Below are 18,967 nucleotides of genomic sequence, written 5' to 3'. Positions count from 1 at the left end.
ATCATTTGCCTTAGTATCCCATAATGCAAAGCACATCCCCTTACAGACATGTATACTGCTATGCATTAAGGGAAAGGTCACTATCCAGACTGGTTTCAACCTTTATTGAGGTCTCGTCAGTGAGAGCCAGACCCAGGGGTGGCAATACTAAAGTGGAAGTAGTGCAGAAGTCATATCACCATATACCAGTTGCCAAAAGATGTCAACACCTTATTACTAAAATTCTCTGGATTAGAGATAGTTGATGGAAGTTTTTTCACTTGGCTATGCTACCAATTATATATTTGGTTTATCCTTTATCCAAGTGTAAGCAAACAAAGTTTGCGCCTGAAGTACTTTCAGGACTGAGGCAACTCGTGGTTGGGATACTAAGGCAAGTGATCAGAACTTATCCCACCTTTACCACGAGTTGCCCAATCCTGAAAATACTTCAGATGCCAGCTTTGTTTGCTTACACTTGGATAAAGGATTAAACCAAATATATAATTGGCAATGACAAAAGAGAACACCCAAGACCAAGATGGTTGAACCAGATTTAAAAAGATCATAGGACTTACTTTGGAGTTTTTCACTTCTGCATCAAAAGACAGAAAGAAATGGAGAGAATTTGTGGCTAGCGTCACAAGTTCTCAGACATAAGGAGACTGAGCAAGAAGAGAAGAGAATTGATAATCATTATCAGTTCTCTTCAATTTATTTAAATCATCTTACAGGATATTTACATCACCTTTATCAATTATTGCCCTCTCCAGTTTTCCATCATCAGCAAATGACTGAATATTCCCTTTTAAATCTTTCCTTATGTCATTGATATACAAATTAGAGCACTGGCCCTGTACAGAACCATGTGGTACTTTTCTAATCACCCTCATTCTCCACTATATACTACTCTGTGGTGTTTATCTCTCATCCATTCCCCCCCCCCCCCCAATCCATGCTACTAGCTTCATATCCATTCCCATTTGCTCCAACTTTTGTAATACCCCCATGTGATATTATGTCAAATGCCTTTGCAAGATCCAGCAGTATCATTGTATAGCTACTTCCTTTATCCAGTTTTGCTGTCTCTTTATTATTAAATGTCATTAAATTACTAAGACAAGACCTACTCGTTACAAAGCTGTGTTGCTAAAGGTAAAATCCACCCACTGTTGGATTTTACCTTTAACCAACTTTTCCAATACTTTAACAGCCACTCCTGAAATATTAATTGGTCTGTAGTTTGCTACTTCTGTCTAGGAACTTTATGTAAAGGAACAATCTTACCATCTTTCCGCTTCCTCAGATCATTGCCAGAGCTGAGTCTTAGACCAAACAACTTAATCAGCAGCAATGCCAATTCTCTTGCACATTCATGTAGTATATGGGCTGACATACCATCCAGTCCCACTACTATCATGTCCACATTTATAATTTTCAATATGCTTTTTCAAAATTGAGGTAGATGAACACTTCCTGTTCATCTACCTCAATTTTGATATGCATCTCTATCACATCAACTACAAAATCTCCAGCTGAATGATACACCTTTGCAAAATGATCACTCAGCAACTCAACTATTTCTTTTCCCTCTATCACTTTTCTACCATAGTAATTTTTTTTCTCTCTTACTTGCTACATAACAAAAAAAAACTTTTGAATTTAGTTTGGCCTGGTTATCTAATTTTCTCTCATAATCGGATTTGGCCTTTCTTACCATTCTAGTTGCTCTTTTTGCTTGCATTTGCACTGCTCATGATATTCCCTTTATATTCCCTCCAGAGGTTTTTTTTTTTTTTTTAAAGCTCTTGCTATACATTTCTACTTGTCCACTTGGTTTATCCTTCTGATCTTTGGTATGCAATCTGATACTACTTCTCACAAACTATCTCTTGACCCCTTCCCATGAACTACTGACATTCTCTCCTTGTAGTTTCTCAAGCCATGGTACTGCTACTACAGGATGCCTCCTAAATCTGTCATAACTATCAGCTTTATAATTCAACATAAACCCTTTCCTAACAGAGAATTCCACATGTTTAGCAACTTCCCAGAGCAAGACTGCACATGGTCATTCTACCCAATTGAAGGCAGAGTGTCTGAGTGTATACCTTAGTTATGGATAATATCTTCTGATGCTTTAATCAGATCCAGCACACTCAAATCCCTAGTCCCCTTTATAATATGTTGTTATGCAGGCACCTCCATGGGTGTCAGAAGACTCATTGTCGGAGACCCAATATATCCACACAATCTATAATACCTCTCCTTGAACCCATTAACAGACAAAGCACTCACAGCTGACTCTACAACTTATTCCACTCATTCACAACTCTCCAAGCAAAAAATCTAGTCCTCACACCCCTACCATCCACACCTTTATTCAACTTCAAGGGATGAACCCTTGTTCTGTTCCCTCTAGCCAAGTGCTGAAACATTTTCCCTGCATTAAATATAAAACCATTTAAGCAACTTTAATGTTTCTATCATATCCTCTCTTTTTCTCCTATCAACCAACTTCTGCAATCCACACACTTTCAATCTTCATCATAGGGAACATTTCACAGGCCACTCACCATCTTGGTCACTTGTCTCTGAATCTTCTCCACCATTTTCTCATCCTCAATAAACCCAGGGGAGTAGACTTGAGCACAGTCATCCAGATGTGGGCATATCTAGGTCTTATAAAGTGGAATAACAACTTCCTTATCTCTACTTGTTAATGTGTTTTTCAATAGCCAAGTAATCTTATGGGACTACCTTAGCAATATGTCCTCTAAACTTTAACTCTCTGTCTACCATGATCCCTAAATCTCTAGCATCATCTGTTTCCTGGAGTACAGTGTGATACACTGCTTGTAATCTATTTATTCCAAAATGCATAACTTGATGTTTCTTGACATTAAACTGACACCCATTAACTTTTGCCCATACTGACAGCCTATTTAAATCATACTGCGAGCTCTCCACATTGCCTTGATTAACTATTACTCTACCTAATTTTGCTGCATCAGCAAACAGCTGAATATTTTCTTTCAGGTTACTGCTTATATCATTTATATACAAATTAAACAGCAATGGTCCCAGCACTGAACCTTGCAGCACACTGCTAGTCACCTGTTTTCATCTCAATTCTGCCTCTGCAGATATCTGTCCAGCAGCAGCCATCCTCTTATCCACTTAACCAGTGTCATATCCATCCCTATTTGTTCTAATTTGTATAACAGAGTTCCATGTGATATTCTGTCAAATGCCTTTGCAAAATCATCATGTAGCCATTTCCTTTATCCAACTCGTTAAAGCCTCATATAGTATCATATTTTTTCTACGCATTCTTGAATTCTCTTTTTGACCAATTTTTCTAGTACTTTTACCACCATGCCTAAGATACTGAGTGGTCTATTATTTGCTACTGAATTCTTAGAACCTTCCTTATGCAAAGGAATTATTTTTCCCCTCTTTCCGCTCCCTTGGAACTCTACCAGAGCTGAGACTTAAATTAAAGAGCCTAGTCAAAGGCATTGCGAGTTTCCTTTCATATTCTTGCAAAACCCTGATATCCTATCTAATCCCACAGCTGTATCTACATTGAGATTCTGCAATATCCTAAGAACCTCCAGTTCAATCACCTCTGTTCCTACATAAGTATCTGTCACATATGTTAAAGCAGTTACATCACTAGGATGATATATCCTTGCTAAGTGGTCACTCAGTAACTCAACTATTTTATCCGCTTCTGTCTTCTCGTGATCATTATAACTCATTACGGTTAATCTTCTGTGGTCATTCTTTTTCTTATTTGCCTTATAACGAAAGAAATTCGCGTCATCAGAATTCAAGGGGGGGCAGAGCCACCTTTTGAGTTTTCAAAATTTGAGTCATCAGAATTCAAGGGGGGGGGCAGAGCCACCTTTTGAGTTTTCAAAATTCGAGTCATCAGAATTCAAGGGGGGGGGGGCAGAGCCACCTTTTGAGTTTTCAAAATTCGAGTCATCAGAATTCAAGGAGAACCGGTCTACCAGTTCGGAACTCGGGGGTAAACCCCCCCCCCCCCTTTCGAGTCATCAGAATTCAAGGAGAACCAGCCAGTTCCACCCCCCCCCCCCCAGTGTGCGTGTGTGTGTGTGTGTGTGCAGAAAGTTTTTTACGTTGTGTTTTTTACTATATGTTAAAGATACCAAGAAATTTTATAAACTTGGTTTTAATCTTTTGCACCTGAAGTATTTTCAGGTCTGAGACAACTCGTGGTAAAGGTGGCATAAGTTCTGATCACTTGCTTAAGTATCCCATAATACAAAACACATATCCTTACAGACATGTATAATGCTATGTATTATACATGTCTGTAAGGATCACTATCTAGACCGGTTTCGACCTTTATTGAGGTATCTTTAACGTATAGTACACCCAAGGTAAAAAACTTTCTACATCTTTCTCTCATCCTGAGATTTTTATTTAATAATGTTTTAGCACCTTTGTGGCAACTCGTATAGGTAAATATAAGTTCTGCATTACTTCAACCTGGGTATTACCACCTCTGGGTCTGGCTCCCACTGATGAGACCTCAATAAAGGTTGAAACCGGTCTGGGTAGTGACCCTTTCTATAATATATAGCATTATACATGTCCGTAAGGATATGTGCTTTGTATTATGAGATACTTAAGCAAGTGATCAGAGCTTATTCCACCTTTACCACGAGTTGCCTCAGACCTGAAAATACTTCAGGTGCAAACTTGGCTTACTTGCTTGCTTATCTTTAACATATATATGATACTTTAGAATTTTCTTGATGACAGTCTTGATTGCTATGTCTGGTAACCATTTAAAAAAAAGAAAAAATGCAGCTGTTTTCTTTCTGGCATTTCAGTTTCAAAAGTGCAGGTTTCTGTCTCTTCTTCCAATGATGTGTATTTGGTGTTTGTGATACCTAACTTTCTCATAATGCTAATTTGTAATCAAATTAGCTCTTCACTGTTGCATTCATAGCATTCACAAAGTAAGCACATTGTGTTGCAGTAGAAGACAAAATTTTATTCTGTTTTCTTCCTTAATGTTTATTTTCTTTGATCTTTTGGCATTTTATTAGTCTCCAAACAAAATTACAATAAAAGTAAAAATCCAACTTAACTAAACAATTTCAAAGCCAATTTAAAAAATATTTAAGTGATAACTTACTTGGCTGAACTAATAATATTTCTCTTTTGGGGTCACTTTAAATCAATTGCAATACATCCAGTTAAATAATTATCCACACTAAGCAATGCCCATATCACTGAAGCAACCTAAGTTTTTGTTGACATAGTCTGTGCCAAGGGTGTAATGAGTTCTAGAGTATGAGAGCATGTGCAGAATGATATTTGAATGAACAATATATGAATTAGAAGATACATGTAAACGGTCACACTATCGAAAAAGACCACTACTTCCCCTCACCTGACCTAGTTGAAGAATTGTAAATGTAATTTTGAATTATTATTTATTCTCTTATATTATGTAGCACTATAATGTGTGCATTATAGTACTATAACATGTATATGAGTTAGTACTAAATAGGCATTAACAAAATAAGAAAACATCGTTAAACCAAATATTCCGATCATCATTTTTTTTTCTCTTTCCCTTTTAGGTGTTAAAAGGCCATGATGACCATGTGATTACTTGTCTTCAGTTTTCTGGTAATAGAATTGTGAGTGGCTCTGATGACAACACGCTCAAAGTCTGGTCAGCTAATACTGGAAAAGTAAGTGATTAATCAGTTGTATTTCTTGTAGCCTTTAATTTTTGTCTTTCTTGTCAACATATCTTCAGGTTAATTCATTTGAATATGTCTTGTTTTATACATGCATATATCCCTCCTATACTTTTCAGGACTTATGAGATCTTCCTTCCAGAAATTATTCCTTGACTTATATGCATACCAAACTATTCTCATGGTTAATCATGTTGATTTTCAAAAAGAAATTGAAATGCAGCCATTCTTGAATAATTCATTATTAGTTTTTCCCAGTGACATTTGAAATATTATAATAATAGATAATAACAAAAGAAAAACATAATTTTTTTTTTTTAATAAATGCCCTGGTTGGCCGAGTGGTTAGTGTATCTGCTCTCCAGCCAAAAGGCTGCGGGTTCGAATCCTGCCGTGGGCATGAGTGTTTGTGAATGTCTGTGAAATGGTTGGTTGTAGATGGCATTTGTGTAGATGATGAAGGCAGTTGCGGTTGGTGGAGAGTTGTGGAGTAGGTGCCCTCCCTCGATAAGTCTTTGGACTTCCTGGAGGTGTCGTGGAATAATAATAATAATAATAAACAGAATATTTAGTCATGTCCCATGACCATTTTCAGACTAGCTTTTAAAGAGGACAGTAACAATTAAATTACAATTAATACTATTAATTAAATTCAGCAAATAAATAAGAGCTTCACATCTCTCTCTCTCTCTCTCTCTTTATATATAGTCTTGCAATTAAAAAACAGCATTTATATAATACTGGGTTAGAAATAAAACATTAGAGATAACCGGGTTAGAAATAAAACACTCAATCAAAGACTGGAGGACCACAGATATGGGAGTTCTGAGAAAGATTAATGGAGTGAACAGGTAGCATCAATTGCAGCATTGTGTTAAAATGAGAATATTAGGAAAGAACCTGACAATGTTAGCAGAGCTAATATGGTTGCTTAAACAGAATGGAAGAGGAAAGATTAGCAAAGCAAGTGTTCTTTGCCAGATTGGCAGGAAAAAGACCCAGAGGATTACCAAGATCTAGGTGGATTGATACAGTAAAAAGTGCAATAAAAGAGGGAAATATGAGATCTGATAATGTTAGTCTTGACAGATAACAGATTAATTTAAAGGAAAATTATTGATGGAAGTTGCAGTGGTGTGACCTTTTCAGTAGTACTATCATCAGTGGCAGCTTGTACATAAGCACTGTGACACTGAGCACCTCCTAAGGAAAAACAAAGAAATTAAATTTTGTTTGTGTTTATAAATAATAACAATGCTTACAACATTATATAAATGCAATGCGACATGTTAAAGGTTACAGCTTATGTTTCAACATTGATTGAATAGTTAATAATGGGTGTTGTTCGATTAATGCTTTAGATTATGAAACAAATGCACTGATCTAACGCAGTGTCAGAATTATCACGTTTGGTCAGTTGCGGCTAGACTCGCCGATATTCGTTTGCACTTGTTACTGCACGTAACATGTGAATCTGACACTTCTCGACGAGCAGTGTCACTACAGATAAATTGTATGCTTGCGTGCATTATTTCTGAGATACAAAACTTTTATTATTGGTGTGTGTTTGTGGTGAGGGTGAAATATTTTTGGTAAATCTTATTTTATTCTGTTAAAATAACATATAATTATTTATTATAGGTACAAGGCTGAATTATGATGATTGTCACTGTTGAAAATATGAAAAGAATTATATTTTCTCAATTATCGTTACATGATAAAATAGAAATAAAAAATAAAGGTCGTCCTACTCCAGATATTATTATTAGCCAGGAAGGAATAAGTAAAAATAAAAAATACATCAGGTCTTTTAACAGTGAGTGGTATCAAAAAATTAAATGGCTTTGTGGTTGCGAAACTAGAAATGCTTTATTTTGTATATCCAGCACCCCACTTAAAATTTTCACTCTCCACCATTGACTATCATAATATCCTGTACACCCCTTGAGGATATATGTCAGGAATTTGATGATGATGATTTATCATGCTCAAAGAAATGAATAGTCTTGGTGGTCTTTAAGCATACCATAGCCAGCCTACTAGTTTGCCCATAATATGAAAGATCACGCAAGTGTGGAACCTGATACCCCTGAATGGAATGTGGCTGTTTTACAGTCAAAGTAGTTAAGACAGTGACCGGTGTATTATATCTGCATGTGTTCTGGTTAGTTTGTCTATTTTGCAAGATGAAAAATTCAATCAAAACTTCCTAGTCTCATTATGAGACTAACTCCACTCATATGAAAAAATTGTTATAAATTAAAGATACCAAAAAATACTTGGTTTAATCCTTTATCCAAGTGTAAGCAAACAAAGTTTATGCCAAGTCAAAAAAATTTGCAACAACATTGTAAAGGTTCTTTGTGTCTTTGATAGGATTCAGACCTACATCTTTCAAAAACAACATTGTCAATACTGACTGATTGGGAAACAGTAAACAGTGATCTTTTGAAGAGAGCAGAAACTTTGCGAACTTTTAGACAGGATGGAAGGAGACCCTGTAGATTTTCCATACATGGAAGCCTGAAGAAGTTTCCTAATAAACTCTTGACATAAAGAATGAAACCTAGACATGTCCAATTATCCATGTTGGAATTGAGGGCTTCATTCTCCATTCTTTTTTAAAATTCCCACCCAATATTCAAGCCATGGTTTTCAGGGAGTGGGGGGGAGACAAGGAGTCAAATAAAAAAAAAATTTTAAAAAATCTTATTGTAAGCAGTTTGAGACAAAAATTCTGCATTCATGGCCCACACTGAAGTCTTCAACACATGAAAAACCAATAGCAAAACAAAACATTAGCAGATTTGATGACTTTTCACTCAAAAATTCTCTTCAGCTTCTGTCTCATAGACAGTTTTCACATTGTCTCTTCTGCAAATATTTCCTTGGATTCTGTTCAGCAGACCTAGCATCCATCCTTTCCTCTCCAGTGCCATTTCTGCTAAACCTACAGCAACATGAACAACAGCTGTCCAGTACCCTTTTTACAGTTAAACTGCTGACTCACTGAATTTACTACTCCTATTCCACTTTCACTCCATCTATCTCAGTTATTTCAAATAGCCTTCCCTATAAATTATTCTATATACCTCAGTTCTGTGGAATGGCTTTCCTCGTGAATTATTCTTCAACTTCCAGCTCTTCAAGAAGAATATCAACTAATTACTTTGCTCTTGACCCCACCCAATGAATGCATTTATCTATACGCCTTTCAGTCTCTTGTGAGTGTGGGATGCAGGTGTTCCAAGTGAATAATTAAGCATACTGTAACTGGCTCTCATCCAAAATTCCATTTTTTCTTACAGCTTATACTAAAGCCTGGAATAGCTGCATGAAAATATCAATTCATTCAAAACAGATATTGAAAGAGAGCTAAAAGTAAGAAACTTGCATTCTTCACAGCTTGTAGCCATACGTGGGTGGTCTGAAAAGTTCTTGGCCCAACAATGAAAAAACAAATTTATAATTTCAAAATTATTTTTATTTTTCAACATAATCTCCCTTAAGACTAATACATTTATTCTAGCGATGCTCCGGTGCCATTATCCCTGTAGTGGTTCTTAGTAAGATCTGCAAAATATTCCTCTACAGCTGCAATCACCTCTTGGTTCGAAGAAAAACGCTGACCAGCATTTAGTTAGTCAAAGAAAGAGTTTAATTTTGGGAAGAGATAGAAGTCAGAGGGAGCCAAATGTGGAGAATAGGGTGGATGTTCCAACAATTCATAGCGTAGATCCCATAATTTTCCCATTGCCAAAACACCTTTGTGGGCATGGGCATTGTCCTGATGAAAGATGATTTTTTTTCTTCTGCAAACCGGGTCTTTTCTCATGAAAAAATTATTTCAAGATATTAATTCAAGATAATTAATAAATTATCTTGAAATACCGATGCCATGACCTTGTCTTCTTTGGTGCTTCTGTCCACTGTTTTGACTGCTGTTTGGATTCTGGTGTGTACTGGTGAATCCAAGTCTCGTCCATAGTAATAAATCGACACACAAAATCAGTTTTATTCTTGTTAACATGATCCAAGCATTGTTTAGAGATTTTCATGCGAGTGTGTTTTTGATCAGCACAGCACCCATCTTGCGCAGAGCTTTTTCATTTGCAATTCTTCATGCAAAATATATCCTACGCATTCTTTTGAAATGCCTATAGTCTCAGCAATTTCACTCACTTTAACTCACTGGTCATCCAATACCATATCGTGCATTTGATCAATGATTTCTGGTGTTACACTTTTTGGACATCTTTCACATGAATCATCTTCAAGGCTGGTACCACCAGGCCATGTTTAAACTGGGCAGCAAATTTCTTAATTGTCAAAAACGAAGAGGAAGAGTGCCCATAGAATTTTATTTTTATGAACTTCGAATGAATTTCTTTTGGCGTTAAACCTTCTTTTACAAAGAATTTTATAACCACACGATACTCGATTTATCCATTTCAAGGGATACAGACAATGCTTTTGCTTCCGAAGCTATATAAAAAATACTACTTGATAGAATGACTTGCAATTTCACATGGATGCTTATGACAGATGTACCAACTTAGAAAGAAAAAAAATCATGCCGATAGTGTTGCTATCTATGGTCGAGGCCATGAACTTTTCAGACCACCCTCGTAACTCTGTCGAACATTGCTCTCACTCATGTTACACTCAGATTGTTCTGTTGCATCATTACCTACAGAAAAAGCCAACCTCCTTGCTCTTTACTTTCTCCTTTAATTCCAGCACAGTTGACTGTTCTCCCCTCCCCTCCCCCAGTCTTTCCAAATACTCAGTTTATTCTTTGATCTTTTCTCAGAAAGTGATGGAGAGTTTTGTCTATGTTGGATACTAAAAAGCCTTCTGTTGTCAATACCATTCTAATCCTTTATAAAGACTTCAAGGTTGGTTTATTGGTAGAGCCTCTGCTACTAATGGCTCATGCAAAAAGTTAAGCAAGTTTGAGCACGGTTAGTAGTTGGAAGGAGTTCAATGCTGTTGGCACACTCTCCATCGATGAGTCTTTGGACTCCCTGGAGGTGTCACATAATAATAATAATGATAAGTTAGCTAAATGAAAATGGCAAGGTTGTCCTCCTGTAAACTTGGGTTTTCATTCTACATGACAAGCAAATCCAGCAGAAAAACATGCACAATTAGCAGCTCAGTGTAGTGAAACCCTAGGGAACTAGAGAAATCATTTGATATAGCATAAGGTTCACTGTAGTGAATTGGGGGGTCCCTTTCACTCCATTCCCAGGAAACAATGGAAATGGCAAGAAACAACAGAAAGGTGATGGTGGGAAATAACAAAGGAAATGTTAAAGAAATCTACAGTCTCACAAAGGATTGGTATGAACCATACATAAAGCACAGAAAACAACAATGCAAAAAAATACAAATACAAACAATAATAGGAGACATGAAGAGTCTTCTTCTTTGGTGCATCAATCCGAAAATTGGTGAATATAGCAGCACATCACAACATCCTGTCTCGTGACTTCCTTTTTATCTCTTCATAACTCTTAGCGCCAGTTAGCATCATTATGTTATTTATATATGAAATTCTTGGTCTGCCTCGTGGCCTCTTTCCTTCTAAGTCCCCTCCATTATTTCTGTAATCAGTCCCCCATGCCTCAAATGGTGTCCAATTAGGCTTTTTCTTCTCTTATTAGTGTGTTTCATTAATGACTGCTCTTCATGTATTCAGAACTTCTTCATTACTTTTCTGTCCAACTAATTTTCATCATCTTTCTCCAGCACCAAATTTCAAATGTCTCCAATTTTTTCATGTCTTGTTTTGTTAGAGTCCAGGCCTCACAACCATATAATGCAATGCTCCATATGTATGTTTTCACTAGCCTTTTTTTGAGCTGGATGCTAAGTCCTTTACATGAAGAGTATCAAATTATAAAAATGAAACTCTAGAATGAATGTTTCAGTTTTGAAATGCCAGTGTAGCTCAAATTAATATCCTTTGATTTTAACTTTGATTGATGTGACTGTATAAACATTCACATCAATCCTGCATTAGCCAGCCTCGTGGTGGTAGATTTGTACAACTAGTCACCTGAGATAAACACTTGTCACCTTCCTCTTGGAGGTGACCAACTATCAGGTTGACTGTCTAAGTTTTCAGATTATTTTTGATTTTAATGACACAAATATGAAGATTTTGGGTAAATAACATTTTAAAATTTAAAATGTTAATTCTGGATTTTAATTTTTATAATTTCATACTCTTTTAGTTCTTCCATTATTGTTTACAGTTGTACTATTTTTTATGCTGTTTTGTGGTTTTTATGTGTTATTCTTGCAATTTCTTTGTTCTGTTTTTTGCTATTTTCTTTGTTTACTGATATCAGCTGCTGTTTTCTTCTTTCTTTTATATATACCAGTTTATATACAAAATGTGAATAAATTTTATGCAGTACTTTCCACAGGGTTACTCCAACAATGGCCTTTGGTTGTAAATAACTGGGTTTGAACCCTACCTAGAATGTGAAGAACCTTTAGCAGAGCTTTTCTGAAAAGTTGAAGATGAATTAGCCAGTCTCATTCAAAGGTGGCAGAGTTTTTCATCCCACAAATAGGGACAAACCGGCCAGAAAAACACGTACAACTGACAGCCGTAATATACTGTGCAAATAGGATAAACTGCCTATCAGAGCATTAATTATGTTTCAAAGAAGCCAAGTTACTTTGCTTTGGTAACCGATGAGTCTAATGCACAATGGGAATTGTGATGGGGATAAATCCTTACCATAGGGGTATTGATTAATTTTTCTCACCTTCTCTCTTTCTAAAGTTAAAGAGAGAACCATCAACACTCAACTTCTACACTAAATCAAGGGCATTGAACTATTAATACCCCTGTCAATCAATAGCAAGCATATCCGCCACAAAAGTATAACTTCCCTAGTTGGAGGAAATGCCAACTAGACCTCTAGGTGGTAGATGTCTTTCATCACCCAGTGACCACCGTGCTTATTAGAGACTTGAAGTGGCTGCAACCATCTTTGGTCACTACAGTAGGGGTTTCGGTTTCTGTCCCCACCTTGCCCCTACACTCTTTCCACATGCAGTGAGAGCAATACCCTCAGTGACATACCAATCTCGCTGCAGGGGACTCAGATCCTCCTTCTCCATTTGAAGGTATACCAGTAAAGCAGTTTTGTGGGCTGGTTGCTGTTTAGTACACAAGACTGAACCAGTTAGTAACGAATCTAGAGGCTTCCTGATCAGCTTGCATCAAATCCTGCAGCCACATATTTTGCCAGTTCATGACCAGAAGGAGAACCAAATACTCTGGCTGCAGGAGGAACTGTTGAGGCCATGTATGGACAGGAGACAGAGTTCCCTCTGGGTGGGCAGTATATTTGCAAGTCTCACCTCTCACTGCATGCCCACACTTCCTTTTTCTCTCTTCCTCACCAAATACAATGGATCACAACCCAAAGAAATGGAACACATAAATTTTCTCACAAAAAAAGGTAAAAAAACATTTACAAAATCCAACCAAAAAATCATAAAAAAACACAGAAATTCAACCAATCAACCCACCAACATTGGCTTTTGCCAAAAAAAAAAAAAAAAGTTTCCACATTTACTTAATCAACATCCATGGCCTAAACAGCAGTATAAATGATGTGCACTACCAGCTACAGTCATCTAAAACCAGAATTACTATTCTTATAAGAACCCTAAATAGCAACCTCAACAACCATTATCCACCTCAGGTACTCAAACTACACATTACACAGTTCTTTCCCCACAAGGGCAGCACTTGTGCCATCATCAGAACTGACATATCATGCCAGAGATTGCAGAATCTCGAATCCCCGCTATTTGATCTGCTTTGGTTCAGAATTTCCCTATCAAATCAACTTGCCATATTCATATGCTCCCTCTATCACTCTCCAATCTCTATTAACTGTTCTGACATCTTCAAAAAAAACATTTAAATCTCTCTCTCTCTCTCTAAAGCTAGACTTTCTGCAGTTGAATTATCCCAATAGTGAGATCCTTCTTGGGGACTTCAATGTCCACAACTCATATTGGCTTCCCTTCTCCAGTTTCACTGGTCAAGCAGACAAGGATGCCAAGGTGTTTGCCATCAGCAATGACCTATTCACAGATCATCAGTCTTCCTACCCAGAATTCCTGACACTCTCAACCCTCTCCAATTTGCCAACATACTTAACCTCTTCCTAAGAACCCCCCCCCTTCCAAGTATACTGTGGTTGTCAGTTCACAACCTCATACAAGTATCTTGTGCTACAGAACAACTTTCACTTACCAGTTCACATCCTTTGGCATTACAAGGATGCCAAATGCAACAACTTTCATGACTTCTATTCCTCCTTCCCATGGTCCAGCTTCTGTGTCAGATCTTCTGATCCAAACACCTGCTCAGATCGAATAACAGAAATCATCCTCACAGGAATGAAGGCTTTCCACTTATTCCACTCCACATTCTCAGTCGCCATCCAAGCCTTGGTTCTCAAAAAAAGTGTGCCAACAGTAAAAGAAAAGACCTCTGCATACAACAAATGGCCAAAGACTAGAACTCAGCTGCTCACTCTGCTAGAAGCTCACAAGTTGTAAACGAATCATCAAGTCCAAATCAGACTTTGAAAGGGCCAAATACTGCAAATTTGCCTCTTTCCCAAATAGCTCTTGATCCTTGTGGTCCCTTGCCAAGACCATTGGGTGCAATTTCTGCCCACCTAGGTTTTCACCACTCTCACATCCAGATGGTATTGTAGTTACCTCACCTAAAGACAAGACTGGTTTACTGGCATCACTCCTCTCTTCTAATATCTGCATCAATGACCCAGGCAAATTCTCTCCACTCTACCAAGAATGGCTCTCTCTCTGTGTGTCACCTCTAGGAGATCAGAACAGATCCTTTGGATTTCTTTTTTTGCCAAAAATAGATCCAAAGAATCCTTAATAATCTGAATACAAACAAGGCATCTAGTCCTGATGATATCCCATCTATTGTTTTTTTAAAAAAAAAAATTGTGATATACAACTGATCTTCTTGCACTACTATCCATAGCTCTGTTGATGACAGTATGCTTCATTTCTCCTTTTCATTTAAAAAAACCTTGTAGTACTCAAATATTAGAATTCTCAAGATCCACCGCTACCAATGACCTGAACTCTGATCTCCTAGCTATATTCCAATGGGGGAAAGACATCTTTGTGGACTTCACTGCCACCAAAACTCAGTCCTGCCTGATCTCTTGCAAGAAAGAGCTTGATCCCTCTCCTTTACTTTCAGTGATACTGAGATATCCAAACACAATCAAGTTTCTCTTCTTGGACTGACCTGCACCTCCAATCTTTCCTGGCACAACCGCATTTCACTATAGCTTCTGCAGCTGCCAAAAAACTTGGTGTACTTTTTCGCACAATACACTGCTTCACAGCTGCTAACTCTATACAAATCCAAAATCCACCCAACAATGGAATATTGCTCCCATATTTGGGATGGTGCACCAAAATTCTCACTAAGATTGTTTGATTCTATCCAGAAGAGGGCAATCTGGCTAATAACAATCCTTCTCTCAGACATTCAGTTTTTGCCTTGTGCTCTGCTGAATTGGCCACTATTATTCCTCCACTCTCCTCCAAAATCATTAGAACAAGAGCCACCAACACTCTTTTACAGTCCATCTTGAAACTCACCAAACCACCTTCACTGCCTCTTCTTTCATTCCATCTACTTATATTCTTTGGAACAGTCTCTCCCACTATTCCTTCCCTAAAGATTATAACCTTCAGCTGTTCAAACACAATGCAAACAGATTCATCCTTTCTTCTATTTTTTTTATCCACACTCAGCACTAATATTCTATAGGTTTTGTGGCCTTTTGTGTGTGTGGATCAGATAAACACACAAACTATTTTTTATTCTTACTCTTGATAGTACCCAAATTGTGAAAATGCTTAAAAAAAGCTGATGCTGAAAAGGAATCAAATATGATAAAGGGGACATGAAAATTGAAGATAAAGATATTCTAGATGTATGCAATTACTCTGAAAGATTGCTAAATCAAATGAGCAGTGAGAGATCAGTGATAGAAAATATTCACGAGGAATGCAGTCAGGAGTACACATTAATACTTGAGGTAGAAAAAGGTCACCAAAAAATTACTAATTATATGAAGAGCCAAAGGCTTCAATTCGGCGACATGAACTTATTTAGGTTAAGGGATATTACATCCCATATTGTTTCATAGCCGAATAAGAAACTCAAAGAGTTTCATGCCGAATATAGAAACTATATAAAGTTCGGCGATTCCAAGCGTAAGCAAATACCTGGATAGTGCAACACTGAGGCAACTCATAGTAAGGGTGGAGCAAGCTCCGATCACTATTCTTGGTATTTACCCATAATGTGAAACCCAGCTCCTAGGAGCTGTATTACTGTTCTACATTATGAGAGAAGGTCACTACCCAGACCGGTTTCAACCTTTATTGGGGTCTCATCAGTGAGTAGGTAGACCTAGGTAATACCAAGTTTGTAGCGAACAGACCGGTCTGCGTAGTGACCTTATCTCATAATGTAGAACAGTAATACAGCTCCTAGGAGCTGGGTTTCACATTATGGGTAAATACCAAGAATAGTGATCAGAGCTTGCTCTACCCTTACTATGAGTTGCCTCAGTGTTGCACTACCAAATGAGTCAGTTGTTGCACTATCCAGGCACGCTTGGACTCGCCGAACGTTATATAGTTCTTTATTTACTATTTACTATTATTATTTACTATTATTACGGGCAACTCCAGGGAGTCATTAGACTCATCGAGGGAGGCCCCAAATCATATTCATCACAACTATTTGACATTCATACAGTACCTATCATACCTCTCCTTAAACTCATTCACTGTCACAGCATCCACCACAGACTCAGGGAGCGCATTCCACTCATTCACTACTCTAAAAGTAAAGAACCCAGCTCTAACACCTTTACTAACCACACTTTTGCCCAGTTTCCATGGATGTCCCCTAGTCCTCCCACAACCAGCCCTGTTCTCAAAAATATCTTCTGAATTAATTTTATAGAAACCCTTCAGTAATTTGAATGTCTCAATCATATCTCCCCTCCTCTGCCTATCAACCAATTTTTGCAACCCACAAATCCTCAACCTGTTCTCATATGGTTCATTCCACAGACCTGCTATCATCTTGGTCACTCGCCTCTGGATCCTCTCCACCTCCTCCCCATCAAGAAGAAACCTAGATGACCAAATCTGAGCACAGTAGTCTAGATGGGGTCTTATCAAGGCTCGATACAGAGGAACAATAACCTGCTTGTCTCTGCTTGTCAACGTATTCTTCAGCAACCAAGTGATTTGATGAGCTGATTTGGCCACTTTTGCAATGTGTCCCCTAAATTTCAATTCCTTATCTACCAACACTCCTAAATCTCGTGCCTCATCAATTTCCTGGAGCACGGTTCCACCAATGCAGTAAACTGCCTCCAATCTTTTCACCCCAAAATGCATAACCTTACATTTTGCCACATTAAACTGACATCCATTCTCCTTAGCCCAGACCTCCAATCTATCCAAATCATCCTGCAAAAATTTGACGTCATCTGCATTCACTATTGCCCTACCCAACTTCGCATCATCCGCAAACAAATGAACTGTTCCTCTCAGATCCTTTCCTATATCATTTATGAACAAATTAAACAGCAGTGGTCCAAGAACAGATCCTTGTGGCACACCACTAGTCACAGGCCGTCTTGTGGACTCTACTCCTGAGTAAACCACTCTCTGATATCTCTCCGTCAACCACCCTCCTATCCATCTCACCAACCCTATGTCCATCCCCATATGCCCCAATTTACTGATTAGAATTCCATGTGGTATCCTGTCAAAGGCCTTGGCAAGGTCCAGTAGAATCACCGTAAACCCATTACCCTTATCCAGTTCAGCCGTCACTGTGTTATAATATGTGAGCAAGTTACTGAGGCATGACCTACCCTTCACAAAACCATGCTGTCCCCGATACAGTATCCCATTTTCTTCTATCCAATCTTGTATTTTCCTCTTGACTATTTTCTCTAAGACCTTGATAATGATTCCTGTTATGCTGATTGGCCGGTAATTTTCAACAGCAGCCTTGGAACCACCTTTGTGCAGTGGAACTATTTTCCCCTCTTTCCACCCCCTTGGGACTGACCCAGTCCTCAGGCTCAAATTAAACAAAATGGTCAAGGGCACTGACAATTCTTTGGCCGCTTCACGTACGACACGAGCTGGTATACCATCCAATCCCACAGATGTATTGACATTGAGGTTCTGTAATAGACTAGTTACCTCTACTTCATTCATCACAATTCCAGTATAAGCTGTTGGTTCTTCCATTCCTGCAAAGTCACCACCTGGGTGATATACTCTTGCAAAGTGCTCGCTCAGTAATTCCACAATATCAACTGATTCAGTTACCTCCCTACCCTCAGCATTTTTTAAGATCATTCTACCATGAGCATTTTTCCTTTTACTTGCAACATATTGAAAAAACTGTTTGGGATTCTCTTTAGCCTGCGTGGCCAATTTCCTTTCGTAATCTGCTTTTGCTTTTCTTACCACCCTTGTTACCATCCTGGCCTGAGCTTTATACTGTTCCTGCGCCTGATGGTCACCCTTCTCCTTAAAATTCCTCCACAATTGTTTCTTTTTTTTGCAGCTCAAGCTTAATAGTGTTATCCATCCATTTAACCCCTAATTGATTTATTATTCGGACTCTTGGTATACAGTCAACCATTGCCTCCTGCAAACAGTTCTTAACCACCTCCCATGCACTATCAACATCCAGCCCTTGCAGTTTTACATGCCATATTCAGCATGAAACTCTTTGAGTTTCTTATTCGGCTATGAAACAATATGGGATGTAATATCCCTTAACTTAAATAAGTTCATGTCGCCGAATTGAAGCCTTTGGCAATTCTTATAGTAGGGTATGTAAGTTCTGTTCGCTACAAACTTGGTATTACCTAGGTCTGCCTACTCACTGATGAGACCTCAATAAAGGTTGAAACCGGTCTGGGTAGTGACCTTCTCTCATAATGTAGAACAGTAATACAGCTCCTAGGAGCTCAGTTTCACATTATGGGTAAATACCAAGAATAGCGATTGGAGCTTGCTCCACCCTTACTATGAGTTGCTTCAGTGTTGCACTACCAAATGGTCAGTTGTTGCACTATCCAGGTATTTGCTTACGC

General features: G+C 38.0%; 1 protein-coding gene across 2 annotated transcripts in view; it reads left to right on the top strand.

Annotated features, from left to right (window-relative positions):
- LOC150104101 (F-box/WD repeat-containing protein 7-like) overlaps window positions 1-18,967 on the top strand; it is a 234,683-nt gene that overhangs the window by 174,873 nt on the left and 40,843 nt on the right. For both annotated transcript variants that reach the window (XM_090396763.1, XM_090396761.1), the window contains exon 8: window positions 5,607-5,720. In XM_090396763.1, coding sequence (XP_090252889.1) covers window positions 5,607-5,720 — 114 coding nt within the window. The remainder of the gene's footprint in view (window positions 1-5,606; window positions 5,721-18,967) is intronic.

This window comes from Typopeltis vanoorti, chromosome 8 (assembly GCF_054136105.1).
Source record: "Typopeltis vanoorti isolate ZY-2024b chromosome 8, IOZ_Tvanoo_1.0, whole genome shotgun sequence".
In the NCBI taxonomy this organism is placed as follows: Eukaryota; Metazoa; Arthropoda; class Arachnida; order Uropygi; family Thelyphonidae; genus Typopeltis; species Typopeltis vanoorti.
Note: the sequence above shows the minus strand (reverse complement) of the source record. Positions and strands in the feature narration are given on the sequence as shown.